This window comes from Mandrillus leucophaeus, unplaced genomic scaffold, assembly GCF_000951045.1.
Source record: "Mandrillus leucophaeus isolate KB7577 unplaced genomic scaffold, Mleu.le_1.0 Scaffold692, whole genome shotgun sequence".
Classification (NCBI taxonomy): domain Eukaryota; kingdom Metazoa; phylum Chordata; class Mammalia; order Primates; family Cercopithecidae; genus Mandrillus; species Mandrillus leucophaeus.
The window spans coordinates 2,091,009-2,114,458 of NW_012107497.1; the positions used below are offsets into that span (position 1 = coordinate 2,091,009).

At 32.9% G+C, this 23,450-nt stretch overlaps 1 protein-coding gene across 1 annotated transcript in view; it reads left to right on the forward strand.

Annotated features, from left to right (window-relative positions):
• LOC105555622 (dystrophin) overlaps positions 1-23,450 on the forward strand; it is a gene marked incomplete at its 3' end in the record, with an annotated part of 1,920,295 nt that overhangs the window by 886,797 nt on the left and 1,010,048 nt on the right. Inside the window, exons 40-41 of the mRNA XM_012002637.1 lie at positions 1,985-2,137; positions 2,981-3,163. Of these exons, the coding sequence (XP_011858027.1) occupies positions 1,985-2,137; positions 2,981-3,163 (336 nt within the window). The remainder of the gene's footprint in view (positions 1-1,984; positions 2,138-2,980; positions 3,164-23,450) is intronic.

Consider the following 23,450-nt stretch of genomic DNA (forward strand, 5'->3'; position numbering starts at 1 on the left):
AACAGTATCTAGGAAGTTCTCGAGAGTAGACAAGTAGAAAGTTTTGTGAAAGAACCTTTTTTTTTGTATATGCTTTGCAATAATCACTATTTGCATGCATGGCTGATTTTCTAATACTGTTCATTGCTGAGCTTTTCATTGTAAATCACTCTTTGGAGCTATGTAGTTATGAAGATGGGTCCACCTAGTAGGTAGATGGAGTCTGCTTTCTACATGCAAATAAGAGAATAAAACCTTTCTCCCTATAGTCAACCAAATAAACACTGCTGAGAATGTAATTACACAATATTGTGCCTGCAAGGAATCCACAAGGAAAATCTAATTGGCCAGCAGGTGTTCTGAAGGTAACTGCTGATAAATATAGTAAACAGAAAAGGCCTCTTCCTCAAGGGAGTGCAAAAGCACACCGTAATGTGTCTAGAAAATCAGAACGCTATGTAACTCACACCCTTCCAACTGTGAGCAAGCTTTCAGAAGTATCTACACTGGTAGTACGATGGCATGTGTCCTACTGAATAGCAGTGTTTAATGGTTATCTGGCATTCCTCTAAAGAAATCTACATGACGTCTCTAAATATTTTACATATTATGCATCACTTTGTGCCTAGGAAATGAAAGATGTTTCAGATTTATGACCACCAAGCCCTTTCTCTTGGCAAAGATGTGAGTTATGTCACAAATAAGGCATGGCTCAACTCTAATTCACGTGGCTGTATCTTGTTACCTTTGAAAAAAGCAGCATTCGATCTGACTCCTCAGAAGGTTTGAAAATTCAACATAAAATGAAAAGTACAGCAAGTTTTAAATCCCCAATTTTAAACAAACTTGATAATGAAATATAGGTCATTCTTGCAAATATAGGCTATAAGTGATTAATCAAAGTCATCAACCCTACTTGCCAAACCAGTCTATACCAACATATTCAATAACTTTTTAAACCTGTCAAATGGTTCGAATTCTGGTCCTTACGAAATATTTTAGAGAAGGTCAAAACTTTCCAACGCAATGAAATTTTTAGAAGTTTTCTGATATTTATTTTTTTTAGCTTGAATTAAACCTGTGAATAAAACCCTAATTGCTAATTTCTGTAGAAATGAAAGCTGCATGCAGAGCTTATGTTCCCATGAATTATAAAATGGCATTTGACTAATTCTATTAATCACAGAAGATATTGTGTGTGCTCGCAAAGAGCATGATGACTGATTTCCCCCCATTGTAGATTTATTAAATTAGTCTTATCACATTGATTTGAAAGATGCACTTGCTGTTTTCTTTTTTCAAACAGTTAATTGTTTTGCATTTAGAGCATGATTTGGTACAGTAAGATAAATTTGGCTATGCAAGCCTTGGAAGGAGAAGCATTTGTCTAACATAATTTTTTGTTAGTTATGTTCACAAATATATGAACAATGGTGACACTTATACAGCTTGGAACAGTTTATAAGAGAACTAAAATGGCTTTATATTTCTAATAATCAAATATTAATGGCCTATGAAATTCTTATGTAGGCACTTCTACAAACATGAATATATGTTGGTTGAGTACATAAAGTTCTGTTGATGAGTCCCAAGGCTAAAGATATACATTTTAGAATTTTACCTATTTTAAGTCAAATACAAACTCACTAGGTCTGTGAGTTTGTATCTAGTTAAGTCAATTGTATTCGTATGTTACACTCTTTCATATAAGCTACACAACAATTAGCTTGTTAAGAGTCAATTAAATGTGACAAGATTTTTAAGCAAGTTTGAACATGGTAAGAGAATATACTTTAAGTGTGTTATTCAGGTTTCTTAGCTTCTTATACGTGGGTCCTGCCTCATGAATACACAATTAAGTCTTTGTATATTTTGCATATAAATATGAAGCTAACCTAAGTTGTACAAAAAGATGAGGGACACAAATTATTTTGATAAATAACTGCAGCCAGAAGTGCACTATACATATATATTGATATTTTAATAATGTCTGCACCATGAACAGGATTTGAGGTCTCAAAGAAGAAAAAAGGCTCTAGAAATTTCTCATCAGTGGTATCAATACAAGAGGCAGGCTGATGATCTCCTGAAATGCTTGGATGACATTGAAAAAAAATTAGCCAGCCTACCTGAACCCAGAGATGAAAGGAAAATAAAGGTAATGTTGTTTTAGAATGTCAATACCAGATTTTATTATACAGTTTAACCTGTGAAGATCATGTTTAAAATGTTGATGTTCTTGTTTCTATTAATGGTCTCTTTGATTTGATGCATTTCTTTGTATTCTGTGTTGTTTTCAGTAAATGTATTAAGTGTTATTCAGTTGACATAATGTTGAATGAATAAAATGTTTTACTTTCAGACTATGTAAAATGATTTAAGAAATGTGATGTGTTTTCTGGTAAAATTGTAATTGACTTTGTGTATCTTTGTTCCAGATGAACTAATGACTTATCGGTATATGGACGACTTCTTACTCATGTTAGCACATTCATTTCATCAGAGCATCTTCTCACATCAGTGTTAAATCTCTATAGATTTATTTGCTTATTGTCTAAATATGTTTTTTCTGTTATTTTACACTTTTTATTTTGCTTCGTTCTTTGTTGAGTTCCTCAAACCTTTAAAAAGGAAATAAATGACTTATTCACTTACCCTCTAAATTATATTCTATGTGGATGGTCCCTAATAAATAATGAGTTATCACTCCAAATCGATTCAAATCCCAAGACACCAGAGGAATTTAGAAGAAAGAAAATGTTAGACCAATTTAAATATTTACTTAATTAGAATGTCTAAAACCAAGCATTCAAAGGATAACAAATAATATTTGGATTATTGAACGAGGATGACAGTCATGCCTTTCATATTTGTAAATTTCAAAGGCTGACAATAAAGGGACAACAGCCTTTAAAATTTCTGAGAGAAGTATTTGCTGCTTGCAAGTCGGTTGATATGGTTAGCTAACTGCCCTGGGCCCTGTATTGGTTTTGCTCAATAGGAAATTGATCGGGAATTGCAGAAGAAGAAAGAGGAGCTGAATGCAGTGCGTAGGCAAGCTGAGGGCTTGTCTGAGGATGGGGCCGCAATGGCAGTGGAGCCAACTCAGATCCAGCTCAGCAAGCGCTGGCGGGAAATTGAGAGCAAATTTGCTCAGTTTCGAAGACTCAACTTTGCACAAATTGTGAGTTGTTACTGGCAAACCTACGTATGTGTTTGCAACTACTACTCTATTAACAGAGGCCTACTAATAAAAAAGAGACAAAAAATCTGGGTGCAATTTTAAACTTCTAATGTACATTCTGAAAGTGAGTAGTTTCCCTCACTTTGGGCTTCTGTAACACTAGTGCTTAATTTTACAGATTAAAGACACAAGAAGTTAACAGATAATAGGAAAAACCCCTTATCAAAAATGAAAATACATCTTAATTTTTTTTGCTACATCATTTTTCATAACATTGACAATGTTAATTTGTCAATTTATCATACATTCACTTTACTTCAGTGTCTAATCCAAAAAAAATATGTATTGCTTTCCTGAGATCATCCCATGCTGATTTTACTTTCTTAATGTATACATGATAAATAATAAATATTTTGTGGTACATCTTATGTCAACCTGCATAAGCCATTATCTCATTGACTTGAAGAATAATAACTTGGTCCTCACACCTGGTTTGACTACTTAATGGGCTACAGTGCTCATAAAAGAACTGGATGCCTAGTAAGATGGTTGGTAATTGATTGCAGATTGAACAATATCAGATAATGTTATTACTGAAATGTTCCCAGCCAAAACAAAAAGGAGTGACTGCTCTTCTTTCAGACAACTGAATGGAATGTGTATGGTTATCTCTTTAAAAAGGCAATTCAGAATTGTTAGCTTGGTCTCAGTTCTTTATTTGTAATAGGCTATAAACCATAGAGGTTTTCTGACAGGTGTATTTTTGTTCCTATTAACTGTTGTAAGATGAAGAGGAATGATCGTCATCTGTAATTATACAAGAAAGTACTACTCCTCACAAAACCAGGAAGTCAAAGTCTGGAAACTAAGGCTTTATAGTTAAGTTAGGTGGAATTATATGAATCAAACAGATACTCAACCATTTTGCCCTATATAAATAACAACTGCATAGAGTTCAGCCTATGTATGAGACTTCTTGGGAACTTCTGTGATACTGTCAGTTCCATTTAATTTGGTGTATATTTTTAAAATGTCAAAGGCAATTACCATAACTTTATTTTATAAACATATAAGGGAAGTATGTTGCGTATTATCGTGACTTCTTTTTATACTTCAAGAAAATTCATAAATACACTGTTTTCTGTTAAATCTAATACCCTAAAGTTGAATATCAGGTGAATATTCTGAGCAATTGGAAGAATACAAGGAATATTGAAACTGTATTGCATGTGAAGTCTAATTCCACCTGGCTGAATGTTTCAGCCTATTATCCTTCATATTAGATGTTATGAACGTAATGTGTCATACATAACCTTATACTAATCAGCAAGCCTGTGTCTGTAGATGCAGTATGAAGCGAAAGATTGAGGCAATCAAAAAGAAAATTCTAGTAAAATAGTTTCACCTCAATTTAATAGATCATTCAAGGGGAAGTCTTTGCTTTGGATTATCTGACAACTAACTCAATTCTCCATTCCAATTTTCCCCATGTCTTGACACACCCAATATGCAGGTTTAAACTTCGTTGCAAACTAATCAAGTTACCAATGCTTTATAGCTAAATAGGCACAAGATCAAAAATCTCCCTAAACCGCTTACTTCAAATGCCATTATGTCCCTATTCATAGTAGACTCTCAACAAATATTTGTACAATGTAATAATGATTGGTGAAATAAAGGAAGCATATGTGAACCAGTATATATTTTTAAAAAATTATAGTAAAATTATAGGATGTATTTTCCTCATAAATGATTTCTTCTTAAATTTTATACATTAAAGATACAAAATTCAGAATGTGAAGGGGGCTATTTTTGTGTTAATTCTTAATTATCCATGATAATAAAGTGATCACAATATGTATGAAGAATAATCAATTTAATATCACAGTTATATTTGGCATTGGATTTTAATTAGAACTGAAGGATAATTGATAGATGACAAATAGGTATATAGGTTGGTAGGTAGATGGACAGGTGGATGTAGAAATATTCAAGATGTATCTTTATACTTTACCAATTGTCAATGCATTTTGAAACTAATTTCACTGTGGCCACTGATTAGAGTTATCTCTCTCAATTCTTATGCACTAGAGTCATTTGTGGTAGTCACAGTAAGCAGAGTAATGAAAAGTAGTATTTGATATAACCTTACAATGGCTCTGATGCAACATATGCCATAGCTTCAGAATTTCTTACTTCCCCCTGTATTCTCCTTCTCTAATTTTTTGATTTTTATTTTTCCTGAGTGTCCCTTTCTGTTTTCTTTTCTAGATATAAACTCTAGGCTTAAAGTTAATCTTTCATATCTTTACAGCAACAATTTGAAATAGTAAGCGGTACTCCTAAAGTGCTTAGTATGTGAGAGCTGAGTGAGTTTAAAATGAAAAATTAATTTTCCTTATTTCACAGATACTCAGAGAACTGCTAAACACTGTAAAATTAAGGCATTTAGGAGACTCTGTCCATGTCAGAGCTCTATATGGTAGTAATAAAGCTCAGAAAAGGACTGAGACTTTGAGGGAACAATCATGAGGAGGCGTCCAGCCACACAGGAATGCAGACCAAAGCATAGTAGAGGGTATCTGCAAATTATGGTCCTCAGGGCAAACCTGAAGATAATAAAGAAGAGGCAGGAGACTGGGAGGAAGCAGGTAAAAATTTTTACCAGATATTCACAATGAGAAAACTTCTGCCTTAGTTAGGAATTCCAAACATTTCTAATGTATTTCCTGTTGGTTTAGAAACTAGGTACCTCAGTTAAGACCAAACACAGAGTGTAAACTGAGGAAAAGAGATATTCCTATATGATGTATTATCACAGCAGTATGGTCTAGTAAAATTAATTCTTGGATAAACAGTCTTGAATATGAATCCCAGTGACTTTGAGTGCTGTATGATCATGGATAAATCATTTTGAGTCTCATTTATTTCATCTGTACAATGGAGATAAGGATGTTTGTGAGGATCAAATAAGGTAATATCTGTCCAAACACCTGCTGTGTTATGTAGGTTCAATGCATCAGTTTTCTTCTTCTCCTTTCTGTATATACATTAACATTGGAAAATAGACATAATCTTTGATTTTTAAAATATTTTCATAAGTCATTAAGAGAATTAAGTATGTGCTGTTTGTTTAACATATTAGCAACAGATATTTTGTTCAGTGAAAATTTCAAATTTGATTCCATAATATATAAGCAGATACTTTTCTCTAGATTCACAGAATAAACACAGGAAATATCACACAAATCTGATGACTGCCAAGGGCATGATTTTCCATAAACTGCCCCACTGACCTCTATCTGGATTCTTCTACCTAAAGGCACTGGAAACTCCACAGTAGACAATTGTTTCTACTTTTTTATGCTTCACTGTAGCATTTGGAAAATAACCTCAGAGAGCCCAGGCATTTGCAACCACAAAATTGTATAATGAAGATACTACTACAACCCCCAAAGCTCATGTGAAACTCCTAAGCAAGATAAGCTTACAAACTAAAATTATGATTATTAGGGAAAAAAATTATAAGCAATGTTATCAGATGCCAAACATTAAAAGGAGAATGTATACCTGAAGAAAATAGAGATAAGAGGATAATCACCAAAGGATATTCAGTAATATTTAATGTTCAAAAATAAAAATTAAATGGATTTTTTTCCAGTAAGAATAGGCCATTATATAAAGTGAAGAGGAAGATTTGAAAAAACAAAGTCTAGAAATGAAAATATAATTAATTGCTCAAACATCTGCATGAAAGAAGTTTCAAGTTGAAAAAATGAGGATTATGGGGAAGAGACAATGTTTCATATTAATGATATTTCATAAAATGGAATAGATGTAAACTTAAATGAATCCTCAAATTCAATAAAGGTCAACCAATGTGGAAAAAATAAAAGCAAGTCTACCAACTAGCTCTGAATGAAACTCAGAGGATCAATAGCCAAAAAGGTATCATAAAGGTTACTAAAGACAAAAGAACATTTACAAGATGACAATATTCACTGCAGACTTCTCATCACCAATAAACGTTAGAAGATAGTGGAATATTATCTTCAAAATGCTAGGCACATTTTCAAATACCAGGGAAAATATGATTCAAGAATTAAGGCAAAATATTTCCAGACATACAACTAGTTTCACCTAAACAAAAACTAAGAATGTCTTACCTATAGATTTTTGCTAAAATAATTCCTAAACAATATACTTGTGTAAAATAAAATGAAACTAGAAGGAAGGAGACAGCTATGTAAAGCTGTGTAAAATTGTTTTCTCTATGTAAATAAGAACATTTGTAAAAAAAGCTTATAATCCTAAAATTTGGTCAACGCCACCAAGGAAAACACAGAATACTAGGAGAATGCAGTATTTAACTGATCCTATGTAAAGAGAGATAAAACAAATAAAAGACTTATTACATATCCTATGTATTACAAATCCTATGTATTATGTATCCTATGTATTATATATCCTTAATACATATGCTATGCATTGCATATCCTATGTAAAGGGAGATGAAGCAAATATAAGACTTATTCTACATAATGTCAACAAATATAAGGGTTGTGCATAATGTGTTCAATATCAATTATTACCAATTATAATGTTTCTAGATAGCAAAAAAGTGCTAAATCTCTGAAATATGCATACGTGCATGACCTTTCCACGAAGAGGAGCAAAAAATACAAAAAAAAATCCACCTCAATGAATAAAAAGAAATGTCCATCTTCTAAATACATTTCCACTTGAGCTGAACATGTTATGACATCAAATACCAAGTATATGATCTTGATGTTTAACATTTTATATCCAAACTCTTGATGTTTAACATTTTATATAACAAACTCTTATCTTGGATACCTAATGAGCATCTCAAACATGCAATAGCCAAGTGAAAAATAAATGATCCACCCCCCATCTGCATAAATTGGCACCTACCAACATCTCCAGACGTTATTAAATTGCACTATCATTTACCTAAGTCAGAAACCTAGACATTCTTCACCGTTCTTTTCTCTTACATTACCATGTAAATTATTTCAACTCTTGTTGGATATACCTGCAAAATGCATCAAATCACTCCTCAGTATCTGTTATGGAAATGTTAATCTATAACATTATTGTCTCTCATCTGGTTTACTTCAACAGCCTCTAACCTCTTCTTCCAGTTTTTCCCCACTTACGCCGTTTTCCCCCTGGTGAAGTCAGAGTTCCTTCTAAGGTGTTAATGAGATCATATCAAGCCCCTCCTGCCCATTACTCTTTAAATGAAATCCTATGATCTGCTACATCATGTAGCCCCTTCCCATCACTTCTGTTACTCTCACTTTATCTCTCTTTGTGCTGTTCTGCTAACATAGAGGCCTAAAGATTTCTTTTCTATACTTAAACACAAGCAATTTCATTTCCATATCAGTACCTTTGAACAGATTTTTTAGTGGAATATTTTTCACCTAGAATTTTGCATAGGTGCTATAACTTATTTAGATATCCTTTCATTTAGGAACAACGAATATTTAGTAGAACTTTGATGTATAATCCGGTGATGTAATATAAGTATTTTCTGTTATAAAATATTTTATATTCCCTATACTTATGTATGCAAATTGGGAGTTTAAGACTGCTGTTCAGTACATCAGTTTCTCTTACAGTTACTTCTGGAAGTAGGTATACTAAGGAAAGACAAAGCTTCTGGAACATAACAGTGAGGTGGTGAAGGGTGAATATGAAGAGGGTTACAATATTGTATTGCAAAGGATAGCTTGTCCTACAGCAGAGCGATTGTAATAGGATATTTTAGCAAAATTAAAGTACACATTTCCGAAATATACATGTTCTTGGAAGGCTGATAGAAAATTAACCCTGTTTGTAGAATAAATGCTGCAAGAAATGTGTTGTTTAAAATAGTCCTTGGCTGAGTGTGGTGGCTCACAACTGTAATCCCAGCACTTTGCGAGGTCAAGGTGGGCGGATCACTTGAGGTCAGGAGTTCCAGGTCAGTCTGGCTCACACACACACACACACACACACACACACACATATATGTTATATATATGTAGTCATATATATAGTTATATATATGTAGTCATATATAGTTATATATATTTAGTTTTATATGTAGTTATATATATTTAGTTATATATAGCTATATATGTTATATATAGCTATATAGCATATATGTTTTATATATTTTATCTATAATGTATATGTTTTATATGTTATATGTGTTTATATATATATGATATATAAAGTGGGGCTTGGTGGCGGTTGCCTGTAATCCAAGCTTCTCAGAGACTGAGGCATGAGAATTGCCTGAAACCAGGAGCCAGAGGTTAAAGTGAGCAGAGATCACACCACTGCTCCAGCCTGGGCAACAGAGTGAGACCCCATCTCAAAAAAAAAAAAAAATGTCCTTAAGTGAATAAATTTGTAAAATAAACAACCGTATATTGTGAATATTCTTCCACTAACTTTTTTAAGTTGTTTGAATCTGAATAGTATTTTACATTCACAAAGAGTTTTCACATGCATCTAGTTTGATCACAGTAACGACCCTCTCAAGTATCATTTTCATTGTCATTTTACTGTAAGAAAAATTAGCATAAATGAGTTTAAGAGATTTGTCCAAGGGCACATCTGAGGAATGGAAGACATGAAACTTGAATTCACTGCTTCCCAAAATACGGTGAGAGTTATTTAAAAAAAAAAAAAAAAAAAAAAACAGGAAAAATTTCAGTGTTTAAACAATTTTGGTAAACAGTAGATTAAGCAAACTTTCCTTACTCTGTAACTTTCTAGTGTGTGTGATATGCTAATGGGATTATGACTTTCTATGAAGGGGTTAGATTCTATAGACTTTCACATCTGGACGGTTGCAGTAGAAAAGGGAAATTTCATTTCAGATTGATGAAAGGTTTCCTGTTTGAGTGATGGTGAAAAAAGTATATTCTTTAGAAAAAAATGGGAAAAACATCACTGTATCATTATTCTTGTTGTTTAGAATTTCCTTAAATTTAAGCAGAGATGTATAAGAAAATAACAGAGCTGTTTGCCACCACCTTATGTAAAATAATGTCTGAGCCTAGATTTAATACTCTGCTACCCATTTTTTATATTATCTCCTATCATGTAATAAAAGCAACTCATTTTGAGAATAAAATTAAGGGAAATACATTTTCTTTGCATAATTGCCACATAGATTTTCTTCTTTGCCTTGAAATAACAACAAAGATTGTCAGCTGCCAGTGAAACATCCTTGGAGAATTTGGGAAGATAAATGATTTTCTTATTTAGAGACAGAATGTTCTTTAGTAAACGGAGTTGTGAATATAAAAGACTAATAATGGTTGTTAAGGGAAATGTTGAACCAGGATGTAGCTGCTTGTAGAATTTTTCTTCTCTCAGCTCAATTTTGTGATTAACATATTACAAGTATTAAGAAAGAAATTAGCTAACATTTTATGTTTTTCTCGATTGTTGATGATCATAATGGTTATAACTAGTTCTACAGAATTTTTTGGTTCTAGTGTCTTGCTGTGTAGTATAATCAGTTTAATGGTGGTTTAAGTAGACACATGTTCAGCGAGGATCAGCTTCCAGAAAGATGATAGACTGACTTAATCCCTCACCCCTCATTTCAAATGAATGGAAATTCTGAATAAAATGTAATTTTTAAAACGTTTTAAATACACAGCTGAGCTATGGTGGAACCTCTCTTCCCTCTATGTGCCATGAATGATGAACTCATCTTATGTGAAACTGAACCTGGATTGAGAGCCTAATGGCTAGAAAGAAGTTTTCAAGACCTTTTAGGAAAAAATATGTGACCTTCAACAACACGTAATATAGAGGTGAAAATAAAACCCCTGCTTAAAGTCAGAACGTTCAAGGGCTTCCCTCAGCCTGTAAAGGGGAATAAATAAATCCTACCAGCAATGGAGAAAAGGCAGTGTCTGTAGTGATAATAGCTTAGGATTTTCAAAAATTAATAGAAATCCCAATACTCAAACTGGGAAATTGAACAAATCTCAAGCAGAAAAGATTTTTTTTTTAAAAAAGAAATATAAGTATAGATCATCACTATCAAATGATGAATGTGATGAATCCAAAAAAAAAACCAAAGAAATAATTTTAAATACTGCTATATTTCCTTAGAAAGTAATGACACTTAAAATGGCACCTGGTTTTATAGCAACGATAGAATCCAGAAGATGATAGAATAATATTTTCAAAAACAATGAAAGAACATCCACATAGGAACCTAGAATTGTGTACTGATAGAAACTGTCTTTCAGGAATAACATTGAAATAAAGATCTTTTCAGACACGCAAACTGTTTACTAGCGTAATATTCTCTTTAGAGGACATCAAGACTGGTCTTTAAACAGGATAATGATTCAAGATGGATGATTTAAGCTGCAAAAGAGAATGATGTGTAAAGAAAATGGTAAAAAATGGAAAAGTCTTAAACATTTACTGTGTATAAAAGTATCTATTAAAAAACAGAATAGAACTAAAATGCTGAACATCAATGAAACTTGATAATGTGGTTAAGTTTTTCATCCAGTTTACCTCCTACCTTTCTATGTATTGTTTCTCAGTTTCCATAGGTAGTACCTATTTCTCTAATGCTGAAATGCCTCAGTGCTCAGTCCTTGGGCACTTGCCATTTTAATTTATTCTATATATGTCTTGCTGTTTTCATCCAACCTCATGACTTGACTAAACAAAATTATTCTTCTCCCCTCAAATGCAGTGGAAGCACTGTTCTTTCAAATTTTCAGGGAAAAAAATCTATGCATGCTTTCTTTAGACTATATCTGCACAATAAACAGGGACAACATTTGAAAATATAAATCATATTTAAATCTGATCATAACCCTTCAATGAATTCCCATCTATTTTAAAGTGAAATCCAAAACACTTCATGAATTTCAAGGGTTATCTGACCTAGCTCGCCCACTTCTTAACTCTCAGGCCTTATCTCTTAATACTTTACCTCTGCTCCACCTACACTGACCCCTTTGCTGCTATTTGTACAGATCTGACATGCACCCATTGCATTGTGTGCTACCTCTGCCTAAAATAATCTCCCCCCGTTTATCCATGTGGCTCTTTCCATTTCTGCCTTAACTTCTTTACTCAAAAGTGTTTTTCTCAGTGAATTTCTCTCATGTGTACACCACACACATACACACACACACACACACACACACACACACACACTTTTTATCCATGCTTTCCCCATTTATTTTTCTCAATAAAGTGCATGATCAGGAAAGTTCTCAATATTTTCCCTGTTTATCTTCTTGAGTATTTATCTCCCTATCTGGAAGTAGAGCTCCAACCCAACAATGCAAAAAAAAATTTTTTTTTTTTTTGCAATACTGTTTCCTCAACACCCAAAACATTGGCTAGGTGCACAGTATATATTTGTTTAATTCATAAAATAAGTCATTAATAATGAATAAAGCCATTTTAAGATTCTCCTGTGCTTAGAATGAAATTTCTTGTGCATGTTAAGAATTTTATAGTAACCATTAAATTGATAAAATAATACAATTTTTGAATAGTAGAGGAAAAAATAAATACATAAGCTATTAAGATTAAAGCAAATAATCCCAATAGAAAACTGAGACTTAAGAACAGTAATTGAACTCACTAAGGGTAGTAAGTAACTATATGAACATAGGATTTTGTGTTTTCTGAATATCGCTAGGCCAAAGCCATCACTATGTATAAAATAAGATGTTAATTACAATTTAGTATTCTTGAAAGTTTAAACAGATTTACCATTTATATGTGATTTGTACAACATATTACCTCTTGAATATTGTCTCAAATCACTGGCTTCAGGTAGCACATTAAATAAAAATAGCAGAATAAATGTGTCAAGCTAGATTCACTATTCACAATTATTTTATAGTTAGATTATGGCTCTGTTAGACTTACAATTTTATATTTATCTTCTGAATTAAAGTTACACTAATAGACTACAGTCATGGAATTTGTTGTCAAATATATTAATAAACATAAGAAAAAAACATACTGTCAAATTTTTTCTATCAAGTGGAAATTTAGCACATTCTTTTCAGAAATATTGGATATAAATACAAAATTAAGTGATGAATTATTGATATGTGCAGTTTTACTATCATATAGTGTTACTGATAAAAGTAAAAATAACTCATTTTTGGCATCAGATGAAGTAACTTGGTTTGCTAAAATTAGCATTATCTTCCTTGGAATGCTACAACCTTGAAAAATTGTTACATTTGATAGAACTATTTGGGAACAGTTTGTTACTTCTCATTGTGACTATGGACATTAATGGGATATCCATATTCCATTCCCTTTTCTTAGCATAATGGAAATGATTACACATATCAGCTATGTTTCTTGCATGATATTACCATCATTCCACATTATGAAATATGCAAGACTAAATTTTTACGAAGGGTATCTCTTATCCTTATAATAGCCTAAAAAGATGAAAATCTGTCAAGCAGCTTTCCTAAGATCCCATAAAATTAGGGGCAGAGGTTCCAGCGTCAAGATGTAGTTTTACTTATTGAATTAACACAGAGTTTTGTTGATGTTTTTTTTTTGGTGGTGGGGGTAGTGATAGCGATATTGTTTTGTTTTATTGGTTTCTTTTTTTGGTTCATTTTTAATGGGAGCCTCCCAATAATGCTGAGAATGCAGTTAAATGGTAATTCCATACACTTACTGTGAGTCTAGAAATAAATTCAAGTTTTATTTTGAATACACTGAATTGGTATTTCTTTCATTGAATAAACATTTATCTAGTGCCTCCTATGTGCCAGACAACACAGAACGTAAAATAACATTGGCAAATCCATAGCAATCATACAAAAGACGTGATATTTGATAAATATAACTCATACAATGAAGGGAAAAAAGAACAAGAATTTATACACAGCAATTTGACCTCCCTTTGCAACACAACAATAAAAAGTGTAATTTTCTCCAATCTAAATTTGCTTTGAAAATATGGAACACCAGCTGGAAGGGAGCTCAGATGGCTTCTGCAGTGGGGTTGGAAATATCCTTCTGAGCATGTCCAGAACAACTGGTTAAAAATAATTAAATCACTTGCACCATCTGTGAGTCATTCTGATTCTTCAATGATTACTTAAGACTCTCATTGTATGGAACATAATTCTGAGAACAGATGAATAAAATCAATTCAAGTGTATATTGTTTTCCACTTTGATTTTCAAAAAATAAGAAGGATTATAATTTCAAGTTTGCTAAGTTATCTGTTAATTCTCCTGCCCTCCTTTATGATCCAGTTGCTTTTGAAATATTAAAATATGTTTAAAATTTAATTTTATGAATAATACAAATTCATGGAGCCTTTATGATATGATTTTGCTTATAAACATTCTATCATTTTTACCCTTTATTTAATCTTTTGAGTATAGTTTAGCACCCATTTAGTAACAGCCAAGAGAACTAAATGGAAGTCCGAGTTGATTGCGTTCTCAAATTTAGCACCATATGCTATAATCATGAGCAGTTTTTAAAATTCTTAAATAGCTATTTTAACACATGTAAAACAGAGGAAAGCTATATTTAGCGGTGACTAATCCATGGATGAAAGATGCATGGATTAAATATAATCCAAGTGCGCATATCTGTATAAACTCAAGATGTTCAGATAATTTGGAGGCATTGTTAACTGGTTTTCTGGATATTAGTGCATGGGTACTTCTTGCCAGAGTAAATTAACGGGGAAAGTTCCAGAAGATCCATAATTTTCCGTAATAATTAGTGCTTTCTTAGTTAATAGAATATCTGGGTGATGAAAAATAAGTGAATTACCTAACAAATAGAGTTATCTATAACATATAACTCCATCTGTGACCCGTATAATGCTCAAAATGTGTTAACTGATTAGTATCGAGACAATCAAACACACATGAAACGAGTAATATCAGTCACTATATTTTCGTTCCTTCATAGATACACTCGAGTATTTCATATGTGGACAATTAAGAGATCTAGTCCTCTTCATACGTTGACCTCCCTAATGGGAAAGGGTCTCTTTAATCTGCCACAAAGCCCTCCTCTTCTTTAAACTTGCCAAGATGTCTTCTACTTTATGTCATTGCAATTATGTTTCCTTTGACTTGGGTCTCTATTTCTGGATATTTCCTTGCTGGTCTCCTGTCACATTGCAAGATGCAGCATGAACATTATCTCCCCAGGTGGACCGCCTTCAACAACCTGTTTTATGTCGTTCACAACATCCCTTCTACCCTTAACCATCATGCTCTAGAACATAAGCTAGGCATTTCCCTTCCAATATTTACTGCAATCTGAAAATGTTATATTTGTATGTTAACTTGTTTATAATTTGTCTCCTATCATTAGAATGTAGGCTTGATGAAGGCAGGAGCCTATTCTGTCTTGTTACTATTTCCCCGAGACATAGACTCTATCACAGAGCAGGTATTTAATGAAAATACGTGGAATGAATGATTGAATGAATGAATGTATGACATCTTCCTGTGGAATTCCCTGCAGTTTCAGAGTTGGTTGTTCTATATTTTTATATCAATGGTATACTAATGCCAGTCTGCCATGGTCCAGAAGTTTTCAATGGTCCATAAGGAAAAGAAAAAAAGCAATTTTTTTTTTAGCTTTTCATAAAGCAAAGTTGTTTAATGCAAGAATTGTCCTTTCTTTCAAAATTATGGGTTTCAACAGTTTTGGAGGTATTCAAATGGCCTTTCTTTTTCTTTCTCCTCATTTCATTACAATGTCCTTTACTAGAAAAAGTAAAGGGCAGAGCTTTTGTGATGTTCCCTAATAGTTTTTTAAATAATATTGTTATTGACCTATGAAATACAATGTCCTTAAACCACCAACTTAGAGAAACTTATTTACATGAAGGAATACCATTCCTGCTAAGTTTCTTTATTGGTTGCTTGAAGTTTCAGAATGAGGAAGAGAAAGCATGAAAACCATCACCTCCTATTTGTATGGCCTGTTGGGCAAGCAGTCCTGGCCCCATAACAATTATCCACTGAAATAACATTCTTAAATTTATTTTGTCACATGTGAGGAGCAAAAACAAGAAAAAATACACAAAAATAGTAGAATTAGGGTATCACAACATTTGTCTAATATTGTTCAATGTTAACACTTACAAATAATAAAGGTACCAAAATGGTGTTGCTTGTGTACAAATATTTTCATCCTCTGTATTTGAATCTATTTTTGTTTGTTTCAGTGTTAAAAAGAACTCACAGTAGTATCATTTCTTGATGATATTTGGAATCCAAAAATAAATTACTTCAAAACAGAAGTATTATATTTTCTGTCCTTTTCATAATTGAAAACAATGCATCAAGATCAAAAACTTAAATACAATGCATTAATGTTATTATGCATGCTTTTTTTACATTCTTCATTTTCCAATAATCGTAAGGACTAATAATTAACATAATTATTTGTGATTGACAAGACTCTAATGTTCATCATTTTAGTTATTATTTTAAAAAATAAATTGGATACAAAATAAGCAAATTAAATCTGTATTCTGAAAAGTTTTGAGAAGTGAAAAAAGTGTTTTTTTTTTAATTTAGTAAAATACTTTATTTCTCTTGTAGCTGCTTTTACAAGGAGATTGTGGGGAGGAACAGATATATCCAAGTTCTCAGTTAATTACCTTTTCAAAATATATGATCTAAAATGGAGAGAAAATTGATTGTGTGAATATGATTTTTTAGAGTTAAAGCTTATAAATTCACTGGACAGAACAGTACAATTTTATATTGGAATCCTTGCCATGGGATAATACAATTACTATTATTTCCTGGAACATTGACAGGGAACAAGCTATTTTAGGAGAAACTACCTTGATTGTAAAGTAGAGTATTAAGCCTAAGGTGTCATTAAATTCTCAGAACTTTTAAAAAAGAATTGAGCATAATCTTTAGTAAGAGAAAAATGGTTTTGTTCAGTGATTATTATATTTTGCAAAGTTATAACCTGGCAAACTATATTATTTTGGGAAAATAATATTAAATACAACAGTTTCTATACACACAGTGGCACTTCATTTATTCAGAGGTCAGATGGACATTATTTTAATTTACCTGCAACACAGCCAGGAATCAGGAGTGGAGTAAAACAAAAGGCCTCTGGATTCCCAAAATTTATTTTTTAAGATTCATGAAGTCCAAAGCTTACTTATATTTCATTATGAAATGAGTTTGCAAATTCTTTTTTGGAGATTTTTTAAAAATTTTGCTCTGATTGAAGAGGTAATTCTAATAAACTTAATTATCTTGTTTTTTTGCCCCTCGTAGCTTTGAAGCCAAAATGGGACAGAAGGAATAAATGACAAACAGGAGCTAATAGCTGGAGCCTGGTAGTAAGATGAAAAAGAACCTATATGTAGGGACACATGGTGTAGGGAAACAATTTAGCACAGGCCAACACAGATGAGAGAGGGAGGGATGGAGGAAGGGAGACAGAACAAATAATTAGTGTTTATAGTTTATTCATATAGTTAGGTAAAGACTTTTTTTTTTTTTTTTTTGGAGACAGATTCTCACCGTGTCACCCAGGCTGGAGTACGGTGGCATGATCTCGGCTCACTGCAACCTCTGCCTCCCAGGTTCAAGTGATTCTCCTGCCTCAGCCTCCTGAGTTGCTGGGATTATAGGTGCCCACCACCATGCCTGGCTAATTTTTGTATTTTTTTTTAATGTAGACAGGGTTTCACCATGTTGGCCAGGCTGGTCTCGAACTCCTGACCTCAAATGATCTGCCTGCCTCGACCTCCCAAAGTGCTGGGATTACAGGTGTGAGCCATGGTGCCCAGCCCAAGAATCTTTATTATCTTACCTACTATGTGCAAAAGTGTTTAATACATAATGTCATATGGCATATTAGCTTCCTGAATCACATATCACTGCTGCCGGCTAATTTGCATCTCTATATTTACATCTGAGGGTACATAGGCACAAATGTATTCATATATGTTACACATATGCTTATTTATGAAGCTATGCTATATGTTATATGCTGTTTACATCTATTAAGTTACTTTGCAAAATATGCCCTTTGGGTTTGAAAAAAATGTCCTCTGAACTCAAGATGATTTTTGTAGGTTATTCTCCATCTTTTAGTCGAGTTCCTAAAGTTGTGTTTTTAACTACCTGCTTTTTATTGCAGGTACATTAAATTATTGTGAATATTTCAAAGGAGAATAGAATGCAGGGTAATTCTCAAACTTGTTATTTGGAATTAGGTCAGATAATTTTGTAAATACTATTATCAGTATATCACAGCATCATTAGTGTCCCTTCAAGTTAAGGGCATGTAAATAAAGATGGTCTAATGTGTCAGGCCAAAGAGGAAAACTTTTCAGCTTAGCAAAGTGGCTTCAAATACATGGGGAGAATTGAAGCAGTCATTTCAGATGCAAACAAAAAGCTCCATTTTTATGGATTATGATATCCTTAGCTAAATGTTTACTTTGGCTTGGGTATTTTTCTCATTAGTAATACTTATTTAATTAGTTGCTTATAAATTGAACCCGGGAAGTGTAGATTGCAGTGAGCCAAGATTGTGCCATTGCACTCCAGCCTGGGCAACAGAGCGAGACTCTGTCTCAAAATAATAATAATAATAATAATAATAAAAGAGTACTTAAGATCCGTTAAAATATATCGAATATTGGATGCTTTCACATAAGAGTGCTATTAGCCATTGGCTGTTAAATTTCCTCATCTCCAGGAATCTCAGGCACCTAAAAATAATTCTTTTTACTTCATGGGCAACAGCAGCCACCAGTCTTTGCCACAACTTGTCTGTCAATTGGGGATGCAGTGAGGGGCACCGATACTGTTTTAGATGATGATGTGAAACGGTTTCAAAATGCTTTCATTCTCCCTTATGAATTTTGTCTTAGTCTATGCTTCCATAATATTGGGAGCCAGTTAGTAGTGCATGCCTGCCTACAGCTTAAATAGAAGTGAAGTCTATGCCGGGCGCGGTGGCTCACGCCTGTAATCCCAGCACTTTGGGAGGCCGAGGCGGGCGGATCACGAGGTCAGGAGATCGAGACCATCCTGGCTAACACGGTGAAACCCCATCTCTACTAAAAAATACAAAAAATTAGCCGGGCGAGGTGGCGGGCGCCTGTAGTCCCAGCTACTCGGGAGGCTGAGGCAGGAGAATGGCGTGAACCCGGGAGGCGGAGCTTGCAGTGAGCCGAGATCGCGCCACTGCACTCCAGCCTGGGCGACTAAGCGAGACTCTGTCTCAAAAAAAAAAAAAAAAAAAAAAAGAAGTGAAGTCTATTATGAACAATGAAGTCAATTAGAAAGGGCCATGCCTGCTGATAAATATGTTATATAAACACTGTATTTACCCTGAAATCTGTGTCTTTTTGCGTCTACTCTTTGGTCCTAGTTCAGAGCTCTGTATGATTATTTTAAATGTATTATGGTATTAGTTTAATAGTTCAATTAATACAAAGGTAGATTAAGGAAACTTTACTCTTCATTTCTTACTTCTGCAGATTCTTCCCCCACTGAGGCAAAAAAAAAAAAAAAAAAAAAAGTCTACAGTTTAGTCTTATCTTTTTGTACTATATTCCATATACTATGCATTCTTACCAATGAATAGTATATATACATATATTTTAGCTTTTAAAAAATATTGCTTTATTCTGTGTATTATTTTAAATATAACAGTCAATTAGAAACATGTTCCCAGGTAATGTACATAGATCTTATGCTTTCTTTGTGCAAGTCTTAGAAGATGAATCAAAATGTATTCTATTATTCTTCTACATTTCTGGATTATTATATTTTGATTAGAAAAGGTGGTCTGTCAAATCTTTATGTTTGATCCTTTTAAAAATTTCCTCTCTATATATATTTTTAATGTCCCAGTAAAATAGGAGAATATGCTTTCTCTAGTGTCCACAAAATATGGATTAAATTTAGCTTGTCGGTTTAAAAGCACCTTTATTCTTGTTTTTTTTTTTTTTTTTTTTTTTGTCTATTTTAATCTAACAAATGATGGAAGAGGTGTATGTAAGGTACCAACTACAGCTATGATTGTATCATACTGTCCTTTTATTTCTAGTAATTTTTACCTTATGTAGAATGCAGCCAAATGTTTGGGGCATAGCAGTTAATGACTGCTGTACTTTGGGAGAAAGTGTGATTTTTAACATTACAAGCGTTCTCTGAGAAACATTTAGTGCTTTTTTGGCCTTGAACTATACTTCATTTAATACTATTATTTAGACTTTCACTTTTTAAAAAATGATTTTCTAAATCATCTGTCATTAACGCAGCATTGTGACCTTGTATTTTTATGTTTCTTGTAAACAGCCTATAGACGGAATGTGCATTTTAAACTAGAGTATTTTGTCTTTTTATTTATACAAATAGTTGTACATCTTTATAGGGTACATGTAATATTTTGTTACATGCATAGAATGTATAATGATTAGGTCAGGATACTTAGGGTATCCATCATCTCAAGTATTTATCATTTCTATGTGTTGGGAATAGTTCAAGTCCTCTCTTCTAGGTATTTGGAAATATACAATACATTGTTGTTGATTATAGTCACCCTACTGTTCTGTCAAACGTTAACACTCTTTCTATGCAACTGTGTGTTTGTACCCAGTAAGCAGTCTCTCTTCACTCATTCCGCCCACCTGCACTCTTCCCAGCCTCTGATATCTATAAAGACAAATATCACATGTTCTTACTAATTCGTGCTTGATCTTATGAACATATAAAATAGAATAATAGATATTTCATCTTTAGATGAGACATTTTAGCCAACTTCGTTTTTGTTATAACTCTTGTAACTGTGTATCTGTTTTAATTCCTTGTCATATTGATGGTCATTATTTTATCATTTTATTTATTCTTATCCCTTGTCTATAATTTTATAATTCATCATCATCTTCACTGAACTCTACTGCATCTCTTCCCGCACTTATAGGTTATTTATAAGTTACACTTTGTACTTGCATTTTACTAGTGCTGTTTCCTATTTTGAACAACAATTTTATGCCTATATTTCTGTAGTGTTGCTCCAAAATTAAATAAGAACAATGCCCTCATCACCAAGATGATTTAGTCAGTCAACTCCTCATTATTTTCAATCAAAGGCAAAATCCTTTAAAAACAAATAATTTAGAAGTTTAGTTCCTGACAACTATTGTTTTCACTTGTAGTATCACATATCTAGTTCAAGATGTCATGTTATTACTTAAATTACACTATCACTTCATAAAATATGACCAAAAACCACACAAGGTTTATTTCCTATCACTGTTTTCTTTTGTACCCTTTATTTCTCTTTGTTTTGAAATCTTTATTATACAATCATCCTTCAGTGTCTGTGGGGCACTGGTTTCAGGACTGCCCTACAGATACCAAAATTCAAGAACGCTCAAATTATTTATATAAAATGGCATAGTGTTTGCAAGTAACTATGGACACCCTCCTGAACACTTCAAATCATCTCTAGATTATAGTACCCAATACAATGTAAATGCTATGTAAATAGTTGTTATGCAGTATTGTTTAGGGAATAATGGCAATAAAAATGTTTGTACATGTTCAATACAGACACAGCCATCCATGTATTTTTGCAAATATGTTCAATCCATGGTTCGTTAAATCCACAAATGTGGAACCCATGGATGCAGAGGGCCAACTGTACTTCATTTTTAATTTGGTTGGAACACATGAGAAATGTTCTCATAAAAACATAAAGGATGTAAACTTTGTAAACCTTACATTTTTGAAATGATCTTTACTTGGCAGTCATCGTGATGGATTTATTGGATAGTAACATTCTTTAATATCTCTCCTCTCTTTTTAGTGGTCTCTGTGGGTTATGAAGAATTGTCTTCCATTTTCCATTGTTTTCTTGTTTCAGCTGTCTTCAAGCTACTATTGTTTCCAGCGTAGTCTGCTTCTAGTCCAAATATTTATTTGTATTTAACCTTTTTTCTTTCTCTCAAACTCTAAGGATGCTCTCTGCCCCACCCATTGAAGTACAGAAATTTCATTAAGATATAATTCTAAATGTTTCTAAATATGTGTCCCTATTTTTTATTTTATTTTATTTTATTTTGTTTTATTTTATTTTTGAGACAGGGTCCTGCTATTGCCCAAGCTAGAGTGCAGCGATGCAATCATAGCTCACTGCAGCCTCCAATTCCTAGGCTCAAGAGATCCTTTTGCCTCAGCCTCCTGAGTGGCTGGGACTACAGGCAATCAATACCATCACTGGCTACTTTTTAAAACATTTTTTGTAGAGACGGTGTCTCACTGTGTTGCCCAGCCTGGTCTTGAACTCCTGGAATCAAGTAATATTCTCACCTCAGCCTCCTAAAGTGCTGGGATTACAGTTGTGAGCCACCGTTCATTCTTTAATTCTTTTTTGCACTTGGATAATATTTTAAATAACCAATTAATATTAATAACTTCTTTAGCTCTGGAAAATTTTCTATTATGATCATTTTAATTATTACAAATCTTCCATCTCTTCTGTTTTCTCATTCTGGTACTTATAGTTGCTTAATAGGTATCCTAGATCTATTCTCTAAGTCTCTTATTTTTTCACTATTAATACCAATTTATTTCCATTTTTATTTAAGTAGTGACATTTTAATTTGGATTTAGTAGCCTGTCAAAATTACCTTTGTGAAAAAACTAGGCTACAAGTATTTTCTGATAGATATAATACTAGCATTAGAATTATTCATATAATCTTCGTTTTCACATTGTTTAAAATAGAACATATTGTTATATTTTTAATAAGCAATTTGAAAAAGAAATGTTTCTTTCATGATTGCCATTATAAAAGAATATTAATTGAGTGCCCATTAGGTAACTTTAACCACATTAAGTACTAGACAGCCCTTTGGACAGAGACTGAGTAGAATAAAAAAACCATTATAGAACATACTTTTGTATTAACCTTATCTATAAATAAAATGTATTATTCTCTAGATTAGCACTGTCCAATAGAACTTTCTGAGATGATGGCAATGTTCTATATCTACACTGTCCAATAAAGTAGCTATTTTTTTTTTATTTTTCTACAGTTTTATTTATTTATTTTTTTTAATTTATTTATTATTATTATACTTTAAGTTGTAGGGTACATGTGCATAACGTACAGGTTTGTTACATATGTATACTTGTGCCATGTTGGTGTGCTGCACCCATCAACTCGTCATTTACATCAGGTATAACTCCCAATG